Below are 15,541 nucleotides of genomic sequence, written 5' to 3' on the forward strand. Positions count from 1 at the left end.
ATATCAGGATTAAAAGGCTTTTTAAAAATGTATTTATTTTTAATTCTTTGCTTTGTTTTGTTGTTGGGGATTGAGGTATTTGGTTGGGTTTGTTTTGTTTAATACAAGCTCTTGCTGGGTCCCCCAACTTGGGAGAATTGGAAGTTACTATGGCAGTGTATAAGCAGTAGGTTTTCCATGATGAATGGTGTCTCTCTGAAATCACACTTGCTCTATGTCTGGTTCCCATGGCTTTTGAGAAAGAGGCAACTCTCCCTCCGGAAATCCAGACAGGCTCTGCCGGCTGGGATCACACAGAAGTGCCGACTAGCTATCAATTTTCCGCATCAGTTGATAATATCATTATCAACTAAGCCATTTTATATGAAGAGTAATATCTGTTTACTATTACATAATAGGAAAAAGAACCACAAGTGGAAAATCCCTAAAAGCTGGCCAATCTCCTTAATCGTATCTGGCAGCTCTCCGAGGGGACTGTGGTTTCTGGATAACTTTTTTTTTTCTCCCTTCAAATAAATTAATAAAAACCAAGGCAGACTAGATTTAGCAAAGAATTACATTTAGTGTTTTACCTAAGTACTGCCCAGAAATCTAGCTATGGTCTTAAGCTTTAACTCCAGGCTCCCGAGATAGCTGCTTCCGAACTCCGGTTTAATTTGGAACTAGACTCCTCCAGACCCCTGTCTACGGAACTGTTGCTTTGTTTTAGACGGACATATCCTCCAGTCTGCGTTTGTTTACAATGCTCTTCACAACTGTGGCGCAGCCATGAAGAAAACGAGGCCCAGGTGGCCACACAACCAGGGCTGCTTCTGTATCCGGCCATTCACATCTCGAAGAGTCTTGCAGCTGTCTCTAGCTCAGAGCCATTGTGGCTGGTCTCTGAGGATCCCCAAAGCCACTCACAACCCTCCCTCCACCCAAGCAATTCAGCTCCGGCTGCCCCCAGGAGCGCAAGGGGCGGGCTGCAGCTTGAATTCCCTAGGGGCCTGATGGAGAAGCTCTCAGCTCAGCAGTTTTAAAGGGCACCTTGCCCAGGCTGCAGGGCTGGAGAGGGAGTCTATGAGTGTATTCACATCTCACACCCCAGCCACTCTCCAGGGATTTCTGAGGCTAAAGTAAATACCATAAACCCTGTCCTTAATTAAGGCCCCATAGCTACAAAGCTAGCGAAAATCGAAAATCGTCAGCAAGTAACAGGAGGGAACATACTGAAGTCAGAGTGAAGACTAAACCAAGAAAAAGCATGCAGCCGTTTCCATTCCTGCTAGAAAATGTCGCTTTTGCGATGTTTTTCTCTAATACCCCTGAACAAAAAGATTACTTCCTTCCCTAGCTACACTCTCTGCAGAGAGGTGACCATATTCTCATTAAGGTCTGGAATGGGTTGATTTGTCAAAAGTCTTGGCGTCCGAGACCCATCCTCACTGTGCCCACAGCAGACTGATTTAAAACAGCAGACACGCCTGCTCTTGGCACATGCGCAAATCGTAGATTTCTCTTAGCTTCAGAGAAAGATGCGCAATGGATTCAAAGAATCAACACTGGGCAGATAGAGGACATACACTTCCCAAATAAATCCGCAACAGCCATTGTTTTCTTTTGCTTTTCTGGCAGCTGTGGTTGGCTTTCCATCTCAAGCTTCGGTGTTCACTGCCTGGCTTTCCCCACCCTCCACCCTCCCAAAATGCAGACCTGGGGACTCGCCCACTCATGTGACACCTTGTAGCCACAGTTCCACCTTTACTGCCCAGCACTGGCCTCAGGTTGGTGGAAACAAGGGCCTTCAGCCCAGGAAGAACCCTGCTTCATGTCCTGTCTTATATATTAACACCTCAAATTATAATTCAGTGTCCGTAGAGACAAGGGGAGACTTACAGTTTCAAACTCCAGGAATAATTATGGTCAGACCCTGTGACTTGTGAATAAAATGGAAGACAGATCAGCTCACATCTTGTACCTCGTCCCTGCAAAGCTAAATCAACTTGGTAAAAGGGATGGCAAGAAATCCAGAGGAAAAAGATTAACTTCAAATTCAAGTTTGGAAATAAAGCAGGAAACGTTACCAGCTTCAAGCTTAAAGCCCTCTGAAGAAGAAGAAGAAGGAGGAGGAGGAAGAGGAAGAGGAGGAAGAGGAGGAAGAGGAGGGAGAAGGAGAAGGAGAAGAAGAAATATTTTCCATCTGAAATAAAACTTAATAATTTCTAGGTTGATCAGAAACACATTTGAAAGGCTAGGGCCGTAGCTAAGTGGTAGGGCATTTGCCTAGCATTCAAGGGGACACAGAGTCAATCTAGTCCCTACTACTACTGCCTAAAACTCCAACACAAAATCACACTTGAGACTAGATCAAGGATATTCTATTGTATTCTAGTCTCAGAATCTTAGGTTTGAGACTGCACCCATGATACAGACAACTTCTTTCTTTTATAATGCCGGGAAGAGTAAGCACTCTGCACTTGGCTGTACCCCTAAGCCTTAATTAAACATTTTTATTTCTCCCTGTGTATGCATATATGGTGTGTTTGGGTGTGTCTGTGTGAATGTGCCTGTGTAGGTGTGCCTGTGTGAGTATGTATGCCTTGTGAGTCCAGCTTGTTGAGTGTGCCTGTGTGAGTGTGCCTTGTGAGTGAGTGCACTTTGTGAGTACATCTTGTGAGTGTCTGTATGAGTGTGCCTGTGTGAGTGTGCCTTGTGAGCGAGTGTGACTTGTAAGTGTGGGCACATCTGTAACAAAGCATCCCCGATGGATGAAACCTTTGGGCATCAGTTCTTCTTCCCTTCATGCTGATCCTCTTGCCTCCCAAGTACTGTGATTGTAGGCATGAATACCTGCTAAGACTCCAAAAATGATAGTTTAAACAGATGTGGAAAAGAATTCAGGGCTGGGGTACAGCTCAGAGACAGAGCATTAGTATAGGAAGGGTCAGGGGTTGTTTCTCTCCCAACTGCTCAGGGAGCAGTGCAGGGAGTTTGAGGAGGGGCATGAGGAGGTCAGGAGGGGAGGGCAAGGGAGGAAAGGAAAATAGGGACAAAAACCAGTGACAAGGAGAGAAAAGAGATTTTTCAGTCAGGTATGATGACGTCAGATATGCTTTAATCCCTGTCCTCTGACAACTAAAGCAAGAAGGAATGTCACAAGTTTGAGGCTACCTTGGGTAATATAGTAAGCTCTCTCAGAGAGAGGGGCACGGGAAAGGAAGAGAGGGGGAGGAGAAGGAGAGAGGAGAATGGACACATCCATAAGGCAAATAAAGAAAAAATTAAAACACAAATATAAACAAGTAGAGAAATATGGCTTTAATTGCTTAAGAGCCTTTGCAAATGATAAAATTATTCCCTAAGAAATGAAAGTATAGCCCAGAGCAGCAATTATGATGCAACCTGACATTTATAAAAATGTAAAAGACTGTATGTTGTAAAACAGGAGAAAAAAGAAAAAACCTACCCCTGATTCTAACAGGGATTACAGCTGTGTCTATTATAGTCTAAACATTGTACTGATAACATCCACTGTTATAGACTTTTGACAGAGGAATGTTGAGATAGGCTCCCAAGTAGCCCAGGCTGGCCTTGAACTTGTTCTTTTCAGTTGGTAGAATTACACCAACCAGCCTCATCTTCCTCCCAGCTATTGAGACGGGATCTTACTTTGTAGCTCAGACTGGCAGTGTTCCCCCTGCCTCAGGCCCCCAAATGGAGGGACTGTACGTGCAGCTCAAATGTTCCTTACCCATCCTGGCCTGGAGCATCCCCAGTAGCTCAAGCTGGCTCTAAACTTCTGTGTTCCTGCCTCATTTTCTCAAGTAGCCAAGATATCAGGAATGAACCAATAAGCCTGGCTACTATTCTTGTGTGTGTGTGTGTGTGTGTGTGTGTGTGTGTGTGTGTGTGTGTGTGTGTATGTGTGTGTATTAAAAGAAAAGGCCTTATTCTAGCCTTGTCTGGCCTGTAACTCAACTATATAGACTAGGAGAGCCTTGAGCTCACAGCAATCTAGACTGTACCTCCTGAGATCTTGAATTATAGGCGCATGCCACCATCCCTGTCTACAACCTCACTAGAAAAAAAAAAAAGTGAGGCTTTATAATAGTGAAAAATACATACTTATTCTTGTCTTTTCCAAGTGCTGGAATTAAAAGCGTGCATCAGCATGCCCAGGTAACCATAAGGTGTTAGGGTTTATTTTTGTTTCTATGTGGGAGGTAGAGGAGGTCTGAGAAGCCCCTGGATCTGAAGGTACCAGCAGCTGTGAGCTGCTCAATGAATGTGGGAGCTGGGAACTGAACTCAGATTTTCTGTTGAAACAGTCCAAATTCCTAACTTGGGAGCCATCTTTCCAGTACCTGGTCTTGGGACTTCTCTGATCTGGCCCCACTTCCTGGCTATTTCCTGCTTCCCATTCCTTCGACTCCTGGACTGGAGTCCTAGCTGCACACACACTTATGCAGCTACTTGTCCCTATGCCTTGCTCACCATGATGGATCCCATCTGCTTGTGCTGTAAGCCAAGATAAGCACTGCCCCTTTAAAATGATAATTACTTAAGAATAGAAACACTCTCAGACTAAGGCCCTAGCTTGGTGGTATAGTGTTTGCTTAGCCTCCAGGAGGTCCTGCATTCAATTCCCAGTGCTGCAAACAATAACAATAGGGCAAGATGAAAATGTTGTAACTGTTACAACATGAGCGATGAAAGAAAATGTTGTAACTGTTACAACACAAGAGGAAGTATCATTATCTTAGGCCTAGAATTGAGGAGAGGCTCGGGGAGATGGAAGAACAGCCAGCATGGACCGGTTTAGAAGAGATGGATGGAAGGACTGAGAGGCTGTAAGACAAAATTTTCCTCACCTTAGTCTCTGTCTCACCAAATCTCCCAGCAGTGTGCTGTAAAGGACAACCTTAGCAAATGCCTCTCTCTGTTCTCTCCTTCTGCACTCTCAGGTACGAAGATGGATCAAGAGCCCCATGGTCAGCGTGGACAAGCATCAGAGCCCCAACTTGAAGTACACTGGCCCTGCTGGGGTGCATCTTCCCCCTGGGGAGTCAGACTTTGAGGCCACTCTGTGTCAATCATGCCTGGGTGACCATGCTTTCCAAAGGGGGATGCTCCCTCCAGAGGAGTCCTGTTCCTGGGAGATCCAACCTGGGTGTGAAGTAAGTTCTTTATTTTGCTGAGGGCACATCCTTCTGGAATTGGAAACCATTTCCTTGTGTTTGTGACAGAGGTGCCAATTTAAAAAAAGATGTATATTCATAATGCTTGTAAGTAGGAAACACAGCAGCAAGTTTTATTAGACTTTTATTTCACCTCCTTTCTTCTTTTCCTCTTTTCTTCCTTTTTTTTTTTTTTTTTTTTTAAATTAGGTTCTCGATATGTAATACTGGTCTGGTCTGAAACTTGTTAGCCTCAAATTTACAGTTCTCCTTCCTCTGCCTTATGGATAAAATTGAAGGTCTGCACCACACACCTGTTATGCTTTTAAAATTATACCTATTTTTTGGGTGTGCAAGTGTGCACATGTGCGTTTGTGTGTGTACATGCACATGTGTGTTTATGTGGTATGTTTGTGTGTGTGTGTGTGTGTGTGTGTACTTGCATATGCACCTTAACACACATATGGAAGTCAGAGGGTGACTTGCATAAGTTTCACTCTCTCCTTTATTATGTGGGTCCTGAGGACTCAGGTCACTGGGCTTGGATCAAAGGGCCTTAACCCACAAAGCCATCTCACCAGCCTCCTGTTGTGTTATCTAATTAAAAAAAAAAAAATCAACCTTTAATTAGTTTGGGACTCGTAGAAGTATTGTGCAGAGGTACAAAAACTTTCTATAATTTACATTTCCCTCCCCGTGCATAGCCTCCTCCATTATCAGCATCCCCAGCGGATAGATACATCATTACTCAGCACTGTAGTTTATGTTGGGATTAATGTGTCCTTGTTGGTTTGAGACGGGGACTTATTCTGTATCCTAGGTTGGCCTTTAGTTCTCCATCCTCCTTCCTTAGCCTTCTGAGGACTTCGATCATACCCAGGTGCCACTATACCCAGCTTTAGTTCATTCTTGGTGCTTTGGCAGCTGTGTAATGGTGTACAGTCAGGGGCATGTGCCATCCTGTGCCATAGCATTACTGTAGAAAAAGATGCCCCGTTCATCACTTAATCTTTCCAACTCCTATTTCTCCATGGGTTTGCTTTCCCTGCTAGGGAACTGAACCTTCTTAGAATTGTGTTAGGTTTTGTGATGCTCAACGACTGGTCATCTAGATTAGGTTCATTGTTCAGTCATGTACATGATCAACTTTTTTTTTTAAAGATTTATTTATTGTTATATGTAAAGTACACTGTAGCTGTCCTCAGACACATCAGAAGAGGGCATCAAATCTCATTATGGATGGTTGTGAGCCACCATGTGATTGCTGGGATTTGAACTTAGGACCTCTGGAAGAGAAGTCAGTGCTCTTAACCGCTGAGCCATCTCACCAGCCCCATGATCAACTTGTAATGATGCACACAGTGTATTGTACTCATCACCGATGGACTTGCCGCTACCGATAATATTTAGTTCAACACAATTTGACCCACTTACAGCTTTCTCCTGTAACTCTAAAAGAATTTGGAAAGAGAGTCCTTTTCTTTTCTTTTCTTTTCTTTTATTTTCTTCTCTTTTCTTTTCTCTTCTCTTCTCTTTCCTTATTTTTGTTTATTTTTGTTATTTTCAGGAAGATAAGATAACGAATTTATCACACAGCTTCTAAAATTTAAAAAATTAAGGGGTTTTATTTAAAGACTGAGGATTAAGGTAAAGTTATATTTTTAATTTGTAATTTAGTTAGGTTTATATTTATTTTTTATAAGGCATTACATATAATCTATATATTTCTTTCATTATCTTTTTTGTTTATTTGTTTTTGAGGCAGGAGTTTCTCTTTGTGTAGCCCTGGCTGTCCTGGGACTCAGGCTATCAATCAGGCTGGACTTGAACTCACAGTACTGGGATTAAAGTGCAAACACGGTCCCATAATTAGGCTGTATTTTACTGTCAATACAGTGATAAAGAGTCCTAGGGTAGTAAGTAGTACATGGGTTTAGTCCCAGTCCTTGAGAGGCAAAGGTAGGTAAATCAGGGCCAGGAAAAACAGTCTTAAAAAATCCACCATTTCTGTAAGGTGCAGCAATTGCAGATCTTCCAGTGTGATGTTTCAAGCCAGTGCACCACCAGAGGGTTACTTCAGCATCATCCTCTTTTGAAGATGATAAGCATTTCCCAGAGACAAAGGACTCTTGTTCTAGATGTTTAAAGATTGAAAACCTGGACCCTCAGTTCTTGGTCCTGGACATCATGCAATGTCTTCATGAAAAAGTCATCCTAGTCACTTGTAAGAAGGGATCAAAAGATGAAGCATTGCCAAGCCTCCCACAGTCTGTAAGGTTCCATGCAGAGGACGCTCATTGTAAGAGCGCCGGTCTTTGTTGGCTTACGAACGGGCTAATCACAGGAATCAGACTCCGACTCAGCTCTGGGCTGGCCACAAAAGGCTGATTTTTTTTCTGATGTTGAATGTTTTTGGCTTTACTGACACAGTCTGTGGCCTGCTGAGGCATTTCTGTCCGTAGAGAAAGCTGTCATTGGATGACACAAGAAATAACAGGCCTGGCTGTGTTCTGACAGACTTCCATTTACAAAAATCTCAGCCAGTCCACTGGCTAGCGTTTGCAGGCTCCTAGAGTTGGAAGCGGTTTAGCAATTCATTGTCGTATGAAGAGAGGGCTCTGCATATCCTACAGAGCAAAGGCCTCTAAGTATTTGAGTCAGAGCCTGCCATCTACCACGTGACTGATAGAACTAGAGATAGAACTAAAGACTGGCAGGGACTTATGCCAACATTGTACTCCATTCCTCCACTCTACTGGGAATGCAGGCGCATCACTCTCAAATTCACTGTATGTTAGCTGCTTCTCGGGCCTCGATGGGTTTTCCTTAAGGTCACACCGATCAAGAAGATACCTTTCAAAATTAAAACACAGAGTCATAGTGTGCACACCTCTAACAATAAAATAAGAGTGAAATAGTTCCTTGAAAACACAACTCTGTCCTTTACATTTTTTTGTTATGTTTCTTATGCACTCCTTGTATGTGACATGTGTATATGTCTGTATGTGCACACAGTCCACCAAGCATGTGTGGAGATCAGAGGACAACCCAGTGTTTATTTCTTTCCTTCCACCACGTGGGTTCTAGGGATCAAACACAGGTCGCACCCGATGAGCCATCTTGCCTGACCGACTCGGTTCCTTTTAAAGTGAAGCTGTGCTGCAGGCAGGCGAAACCTTTGAAGGTGGCAGTGGAGAAGGTGATGCTTTCTAGGCATGTCATCAAGCCATTCTCCTGCCATCTCCTGTGTGGCCTGTCCTAAGGGAATCCTTCATTTACCTGATCAGCACTCACCTGTAAAAATTAAAGCAGTGCATGCTTGCCCTTGAACTGCTTTCCAGAGCTGGCCTGGAACTCACAGACCCCCGCCTGCCTCTGCCCACTGGGTACATGTAAAGGCCTGCGCCTGTGTCACAACACCCAGCTGGGATAGGATATACTTTTTTTTTAATCTTTTGCAAATGTCAGTTTATCTGTGTATACTTTATAGGGATCTGTTTCCCTTATGCCTGTTCTAGCCTAGGTCAATAGATCAACTTAGTCTAATGACAGCCTTGCAAACGTCATACGAGCGGTCTAAGCTAAGCCCTTTAAAGTCTCAGATCCTACAGTGGGCATTTAATGACCTACAAATGAAAATAAACTCCCTTTGATGTATTTATTTTTTTAAAAAAGTGGAAAAAGAGGTGGAGATGTTTTAAATAAAATAAGAAACCAAAAATAGTTTTAAATTCCTTTATGAGTAATGATTCCCCCCCCCAACCTTTAAAAAAAAAAAAGGAATACATTCTAAACACTGCCTTTAATGACCAATGTCTGCCTTTAGTGGCCAATGGCTGCTCTTAATGGCCAGTGGCTAAGAGTCGTACTGCACTTTGTACCAAGCCTCCCCACAGTTTAGTTGGTGGCCATTACTTGTATTTACCCATGGAAGAAACTAGAACATTCATATTACCACTAAATCACCCAAGAATGGCGATACTGTGAATATAGGAATCGCTATCTAAAGGGAACTGTTTATACATTAAACAGCTCTTCCTGGGCATGAGGCAGGGAAAGATGATAACGCAGTACTGGGGAAGCTGGTACTAAGTAATGTGCTCTGGCCACAGCATCAGCATCAGCCACAGCATCAGCGAGACTCAAGTGTATTGTTAGTCGTGATGCCATGTGTGCCTGCGTGCTTGTATATGTGTGTGTGCGTGTGTGCATGTACAGGCTTTGAGACAGGGTCTCTCTATGTAGCCCTGGCTGTCCTGGAACTCACTATGTAGAACAGGCTGGCCTGGAACTGACAGAGATTCACCTGCCTTGACTTTCTAAACCAGGCAGTAAAGGCATGCATCCAAGTGTTTTCTCAATGAAAGCACGCCAGTAAACACATTCACAGACATCTGCTTCACTTGATGTCTCCCAAGTCACCTTCAGTGTCTATGGAATCCTCACCAGAGGGGAGAAAAGAATGTGGGTGTGGGGAGGGAGAAGTCTGCAGTTGAAGAAAACATATGATTGGATCATGGCAGTAGCCTCAGTGGGAAGGATTGCTGCTCCCTCCTTCCTTAGATGACAGAAAACCTCATTCCTGTTCTAGTTGTCCTGAAGCAAGGAAGCCCATGGGATTAGAGCTCAGTAGAAGTGCGTAAGAAACAGCAGGTGGGTAGGAGAGCCCAATGATCACAAAGTAAAATATCAAAATGGAGAATGGCTGCATGGCCGCATATTCAAAAGGACCAGGAGGTTACAGGGAAGGACTAGAGATTGTCCAGGCACAGTTTTTAACACAGGGAAGGGAGTTTAACAGTGGAAATGCCAGATGAAATAAAAGATACAAGACCAAAAAGTTGGAAGAGTCAAATGAGGACATTTCATATCAGAAAGGACTATCTACCAAGGACATAAAACATCTGCACACAATATAACGTGGAAATATCTAGAACAAAAACTGGTAACAGTGCAAACAAACAGATGTCTGCCCACACTCAGGTTATGCAGGCAACATCTACCTCAAGTCCAAGGAGATGGGCTGAAGTGCAGCTCAGTGGCCTAGCATGTCTGAGGCCTTGGGTTCAATCACTAAGACTGAAAAACAATGTAAATACTGAAAACAGTACACAGAATGTTAGTTAAACAAGCCTGCAGTGGTGGTGGTGGAGGTCAGTAACCCTGGCACTTTGGAGGGGTGGGATCATAAATTCAAAGCCATCTTGTGTTATAGTGCAATGCCTATTTCAAAATGAGTATATAATAAAATAATTAGCTGTGACTTACATAGATTATGCAGACCTACATGTATATGTTTGCATATAATAAACCAATAATATAAATTTATTTGAGGCACGGCAGTTATAGAATCAGGCCAAAAATTGCATCATGAAGCATAGCTCATCAAATTCCTCCAAACATGAATCGCATTCAATTTGATAAAATTAGAAACTGGGAACAATATGAAAGCTAACCAGCACCTCCAGCCAATTCAGCCACCTGCAAGTCACAATCTCACTTCCCATCAGCTCTGGGAATATAGGAAGAACAGGAAATTCAGAACTATTTTAAGCAGGTATCATACCACCAAGGAAATGCGCTCTGAAACCTTCCATTTCTCTCTTTAAAAAATAATCTGTGGCAGTATTGGAAATTGAACCTTCAATGTCAGACTTGTTAGGCAAGCACTCTATCATCCAGCTGCCCTATTCTTCTTTAATCCATTGCATTATCAAAAGTTCCGTAATAATATTGTGTTGGTGAAAATATTATTTGAAAAAAAATGATTGTTCTCGGAAGAGGTTTGTGCCAGTGTTCCTTCATTTAAAATGGTAACATTGTTCTGACGTAGTAAATCATGTCTCCATATTAACCCCTAATATTTGCTTACATGGCAGAGGTGTCAGGTACAATAGTGGAATGGTAGGAAAAATGGAAATATAAGTGACTAGCAAAATTGTAAACCCATAGGAAATTAGTAATGACAAATCCCTGTGGCATGCAGAAGGTAAACAAGAAAAGGTGGAGCGCAGACAGCATGGAGGTGGAAACCATAACCCCAGCACTTAGGGTGGGGTAGGCCAGAAGCATCAGGACTTATTACGGTCATTCTCTTTAGCTATATAGCAAGTTTGAATCTAGCCTAAGATGTTTGAGGCTGTGTCTCAAAAGGAAGGCAGGAGTAGGAGGGGTTGGAACATACTGATGTGTCCCAAGGTATATATAGAACTAGGAAAATTAGTTAATAAATTATTTTGTATGGGCTTGATTCGTTAGTGGCGGTGGATTTTTTTTTGGGGGGGGAGGAGAAGGGCAGGTAATGAGTGTATTTGTATTAAGAGTTGTTAAGGCCACAGATAGACAGACAGACAGCAGCATAGTGGAGGAGTCTGAGGATATAGTTCAGGGCCTAGCACCAGAGACAGACAGCATGGTAGGGGCTCTGAAAAGAAAAATCAGGTGAGAGAGGGGTCTCTCTGAGGTAGACCTGAGGGTAGTCTCACAGCACAAGCCTCTGGTTCTCTGATTTCTCAGGCAGGGAACAGGACATGTGACCACCAATATCCTCTTTGATATACAATCGCTTTCCCAGGTGAGAAATCCTGCTGTCTGGTGTTCTGTTTGCTTGAGACTCACAGACAATGTCTTCTGGTTCTGTCAGTATCTGCAGGATGGGAGAGTATGGGGCAGGCATTCTGGCCTGAGCGACAGCTAGATCCTAATGTTACATGCCTACATTTCCAGATTGTGTTTATTCATTAAAAAAAAAAAAAGAGTAGGTGAATGATTTTACTGGGCTAGGAAAAGAGGAGACCCAAAGGAGAGCACATCCACTTTGTCTAACTTCTAAATTAGCGTGGGATTAGGATGGGGCCTTCCCATCTACAGCAAATAATCAGATGTAGTGGGGAGGCACAGCCTGGTATCTATACTCCTGTGTCTAGGGGATGTTACTGGGTCCAAGCAGCATGCTGGACAGTATTCTGAAGGAAATGAATTAGCATGCCAATTAGCAAGGGTCTAATCTATGGAGTCAAAACAGTTATTAAAAGAATAATCACAAATATAAGTCAGAAAGTCCGTGGAAAGCTTTGAAATTGGTTTGAATTGGAATTATTGAGAGAAAGGGTGGAGATTGAGTTAATGATAGGCATCAGAGAAGGGAGATCGTGGGAGCGGCAGACAGACAAGGTCGTCTTAATAGCACTGCTATAGACTTCCTTAACAGACAATCCTATTCCATTGTTCTTGTGTTGTGGAGCAAAAGTGATACGTCATATGCAGAGGAAAGTAATAGCTTTGGCTATTTAAATGGCTAAAATAGACATCTTGCTTAGTCTTGTCAAGTTGACACAACCTGCAGCCATGTGGGAAGAGGGCAAGTCAGGTGAAGAATTGCTTCAATCACACTGACCTGTGAGACTGTCTTGATTAGTGTGGGAGGACCCTGCCCACTGTGTAAACCATTCCTAGGCAAGAGGGTTCAAGATATATAAGAAAAAGCCATGAAGGTGGCATGTGCCTTTAATCCAGAGGCAGCTGGATCTCTGTGAGTTCGAGGCCAACCTGGTCTACAGAGCGAGTTCCAGGACAGCCAGGGCTACATTGAGAAACCTTGCCTCAAAACACACACACACACACACTCATGTCAAAAAAGAAAGGAAAAAAGGATGAAAGAAAGAAGGAAGGGAAGGAAGAAAGGAAGGAAAGGAAAGGAAAGGAAAGGAAAGGAAAGGAAAGGAAAGGAAAGGAAAGGAAAGGAAAGGAAAGGAAAGGAAAGGAAAGGAAAGGAAAGGAAAGGAAAGGAAAGGAAAGGAAAGGAAAGGAAAGGGAAGGAAGCTTAGCACAAGCCAGCACACAAGCCAGTAAGCAGCCTTTCTCCATGGTGTCTGCTCCAGGTTCCTATCTCAGCTCCCTTAGGGATGGACTATTAACTGGAAGCATTAGCTGACTCCTTTCCTTCCCGAAGTTGTTTTTGGTCATGGTGTTTACCATAGTTACAGGAAAGCAGACTAGGGACAATTGCTCAATGTAGCTGTGGCTTTGAACCTGTAACATTTTAACTCTCCGTAAGTTAATGGGTTTGAGACACAGTCACATGGGGGCTGGATGGGCCTTGAACTGACTGTAGCTAAGGAAGGTTACTCCTCTTCCCACTACCTGCCAAGTGCTGAGACTAAAGCTATGTGCCTACACACTCCGCTTCTCTCATGTTTACAGACAGATAAAAGAACAGGAAATGTAAACAACCCTGCCCTGGTGATAACTGCCTCCTCTCGATTAAAATGGATCTGGATGTCAGTCCAAAAGGACTGGCTTTACCTCTATTATCCAAACTTTTAAGATTACATTAATACATTACTTGTGAGTTTGTGGTAAACAGCACAGCTCTCAGGAACCCCACCTGTAGAAGGAAACAGTTGCAATTCCACCATACTGGGAGGAGGCCAGGCACGAGACAAAGATGGTCTCCCACCATGAAGCCCGTCTACCAGGGCTAAGAAAGTCTCTGTAGAAACTCCCACTCCCACAGCACCCTTACTGTGCTCAGTCTGTCAGGGGCTTGCTCTGGCCATGGGTCTCAGTGAGGTTCTAGCAATCACAAAATCCAAGGCGCTCATTTTCTCACGCCCTCGTGTCCTCCAGAGCCTTGCCAACAGGATACACAGTTGGTATGCAGTGTGCTTCTCCCCCCACCTCTTTGCCTTTATTAGTTGAAGCTGAAATTTTGCTCATGCAAACTTTTCTAATACCAAACGAGAGGCTAAGCAAAAACCCTCAGCGGCCCAGGCTGGCTGTAAATCTCCTACATTCCAGCAGCTGCCTGCCAAAGTTCGGGCTGATTCTCATTAAGTCTACCCTCTCATATGGGATAGATTTGGCTGAGTGAGGATTTCCTCAGATTCCAAGGCCTCTGTCTGTCTTTCCACTAAGTTGGCTTAGAAAGTGCTGACTCAGCAAGCAAAAGCTGTCGGTGCTTCCCCACCCCCGCCCCCCACTCCCCCTCCTCTCTAAGGAGCCATGCCATGTCACTACCAAACAAAAAAAACCTAACATTGAAGTTCTGACAAGATTAAGTGTCAGGTCATGACCTCCTCCTTATCAGCAGTTTATGAAAGACATTGGCAGAAGACCATCTTTAATCAACTAATTAATTAATTAATTAATCAGACTTCATGCAGTTCAGGGCTGGCGTCTAATTACTGGTACATGCACAGTTTCATCTCACTCATCCAGGATACCTGTGCTCACAAGTGTCCCTTAGATTCTGTCTCTGTATTACTGAACTCAGGAGCCCAGCAAGTTTGGAAAGGAAAGAGTCTGTCAGAGAAGTTTCCATCTTGGATTGACTTTTATGACATTGTGAGTTTTTCTGATCTTTCTTCAAAAAATACTATAAAAAAATACACTACAATCAGCCAGATGGATTTGGAAGTTTTTGGTTCCCCTTAATTTATATCATATTTTTATGAAGGCTTGTATGGATTTAAAACACACACACACAGACACATACACACATTTCAAATTGCCCTCTTTGAAAGTTTTTCTGCTTTTGATATGATATAATAGAGTCTCCAAGGGAATGGGGGTCAGGAGAATTCTAAGTTTGTCACCTACAGCTGTCACTGTTCCTCAAGTTTCTACCCGTATTTTTCCTGAGAAAGCCCTATCAGAGTAAATAGAAAATTTGAACACTAACAGAGGAGCAAGCAGCCTGGTCTTGAACTCATTTGTGTAGCTGGGGCTGACCTTGATTTGTGGGTCTTCTGTCTCCACATTCTTAACTCTGGGATTACAGGCATGGCCAGCAAGGCGGGATGTGTATGGAGCTGGAACCAGAACCTAGGGCTTTGTGAATGCCGGCCATTCCAGCAGCCTGCTGTCCAAGTCACAGCCCTCGACCCACCAAGGAGATTATAAGGAATACGTTTTGAAAAGTCATGGCAAATATTTTTAAAATGCCCCTTTAGGTCATGAAAATCCAGATAGCTATTCTTGCCAATGTTTGTTTGCACATAGTTGCTATAAACAAAATTGGAGAAAAAAAATTAACCCCCAAAACTTACAATTCTTTTCTCTAGAAAAGCAGCATTTTAAGATTATTTATCCCAGTTGTAAAAGTAGAAACTCTACTGTTTTTTCTCTGAGGTTTTGCAATTTTTTCCTTTGGTTTACAGTCACCTGAAATGGCCTAAGTACCCTCCATTCAAGCACTTCTTTTTGGATCAGAACCAGAAAAAGATTACTTTGCATGTGGACCTCCTGCTATGAGCCAGTGGGGAGTTACAGGTTCTACTGCCAGGTTTAATATGTCTTCCAATATAAATCTACCTGGTTGGTTCTGTAACAGTTCTTCTTGACCTTTCCCGTGATTAAAAAACACATGTAGGATTTTTTTA

The 15,541-nt window shown here is 43.2% G+C and overlaps 1 protein-coding gene across 1 annotated transcript in view; it reads left to right on the forward strand.

Annotated features, from left to right (window-relative positions):
* Positions 1-15,541, forward strand: part of Sgk1 (serum/glucocorticoid regulated kinase 1) — a 116,584-nt gene that overhangs the window by 39,881 nt on the left and 61,162 nt on the right. The window contains exon 2 of the mRNA XM_021173628.3: positions 4,947-5,159. Within this exon, the coding sequence (XP_021029287.1) occupies positions 4,947-5,159 (213 nt within the window). The remainder of the gene's footprint in view (positions 1-4,946; positions 5,160-15,541) is intronic.

This window comes from Mus caroli, unplaced genomic scaffold (genome assembly GCF_978045245.1).
Source record: "Mus caroli unplaced genomic scaffold, Mus_caroli_1 scaffold_9, whole genome shotgun sequence".
NCBI classification, from domain to species: domain Eukaryota; kingdom Metazoa; phylum Chordata; class Mammalia; order Rodentia; family Muridae; genus Mus; species Mus caroli.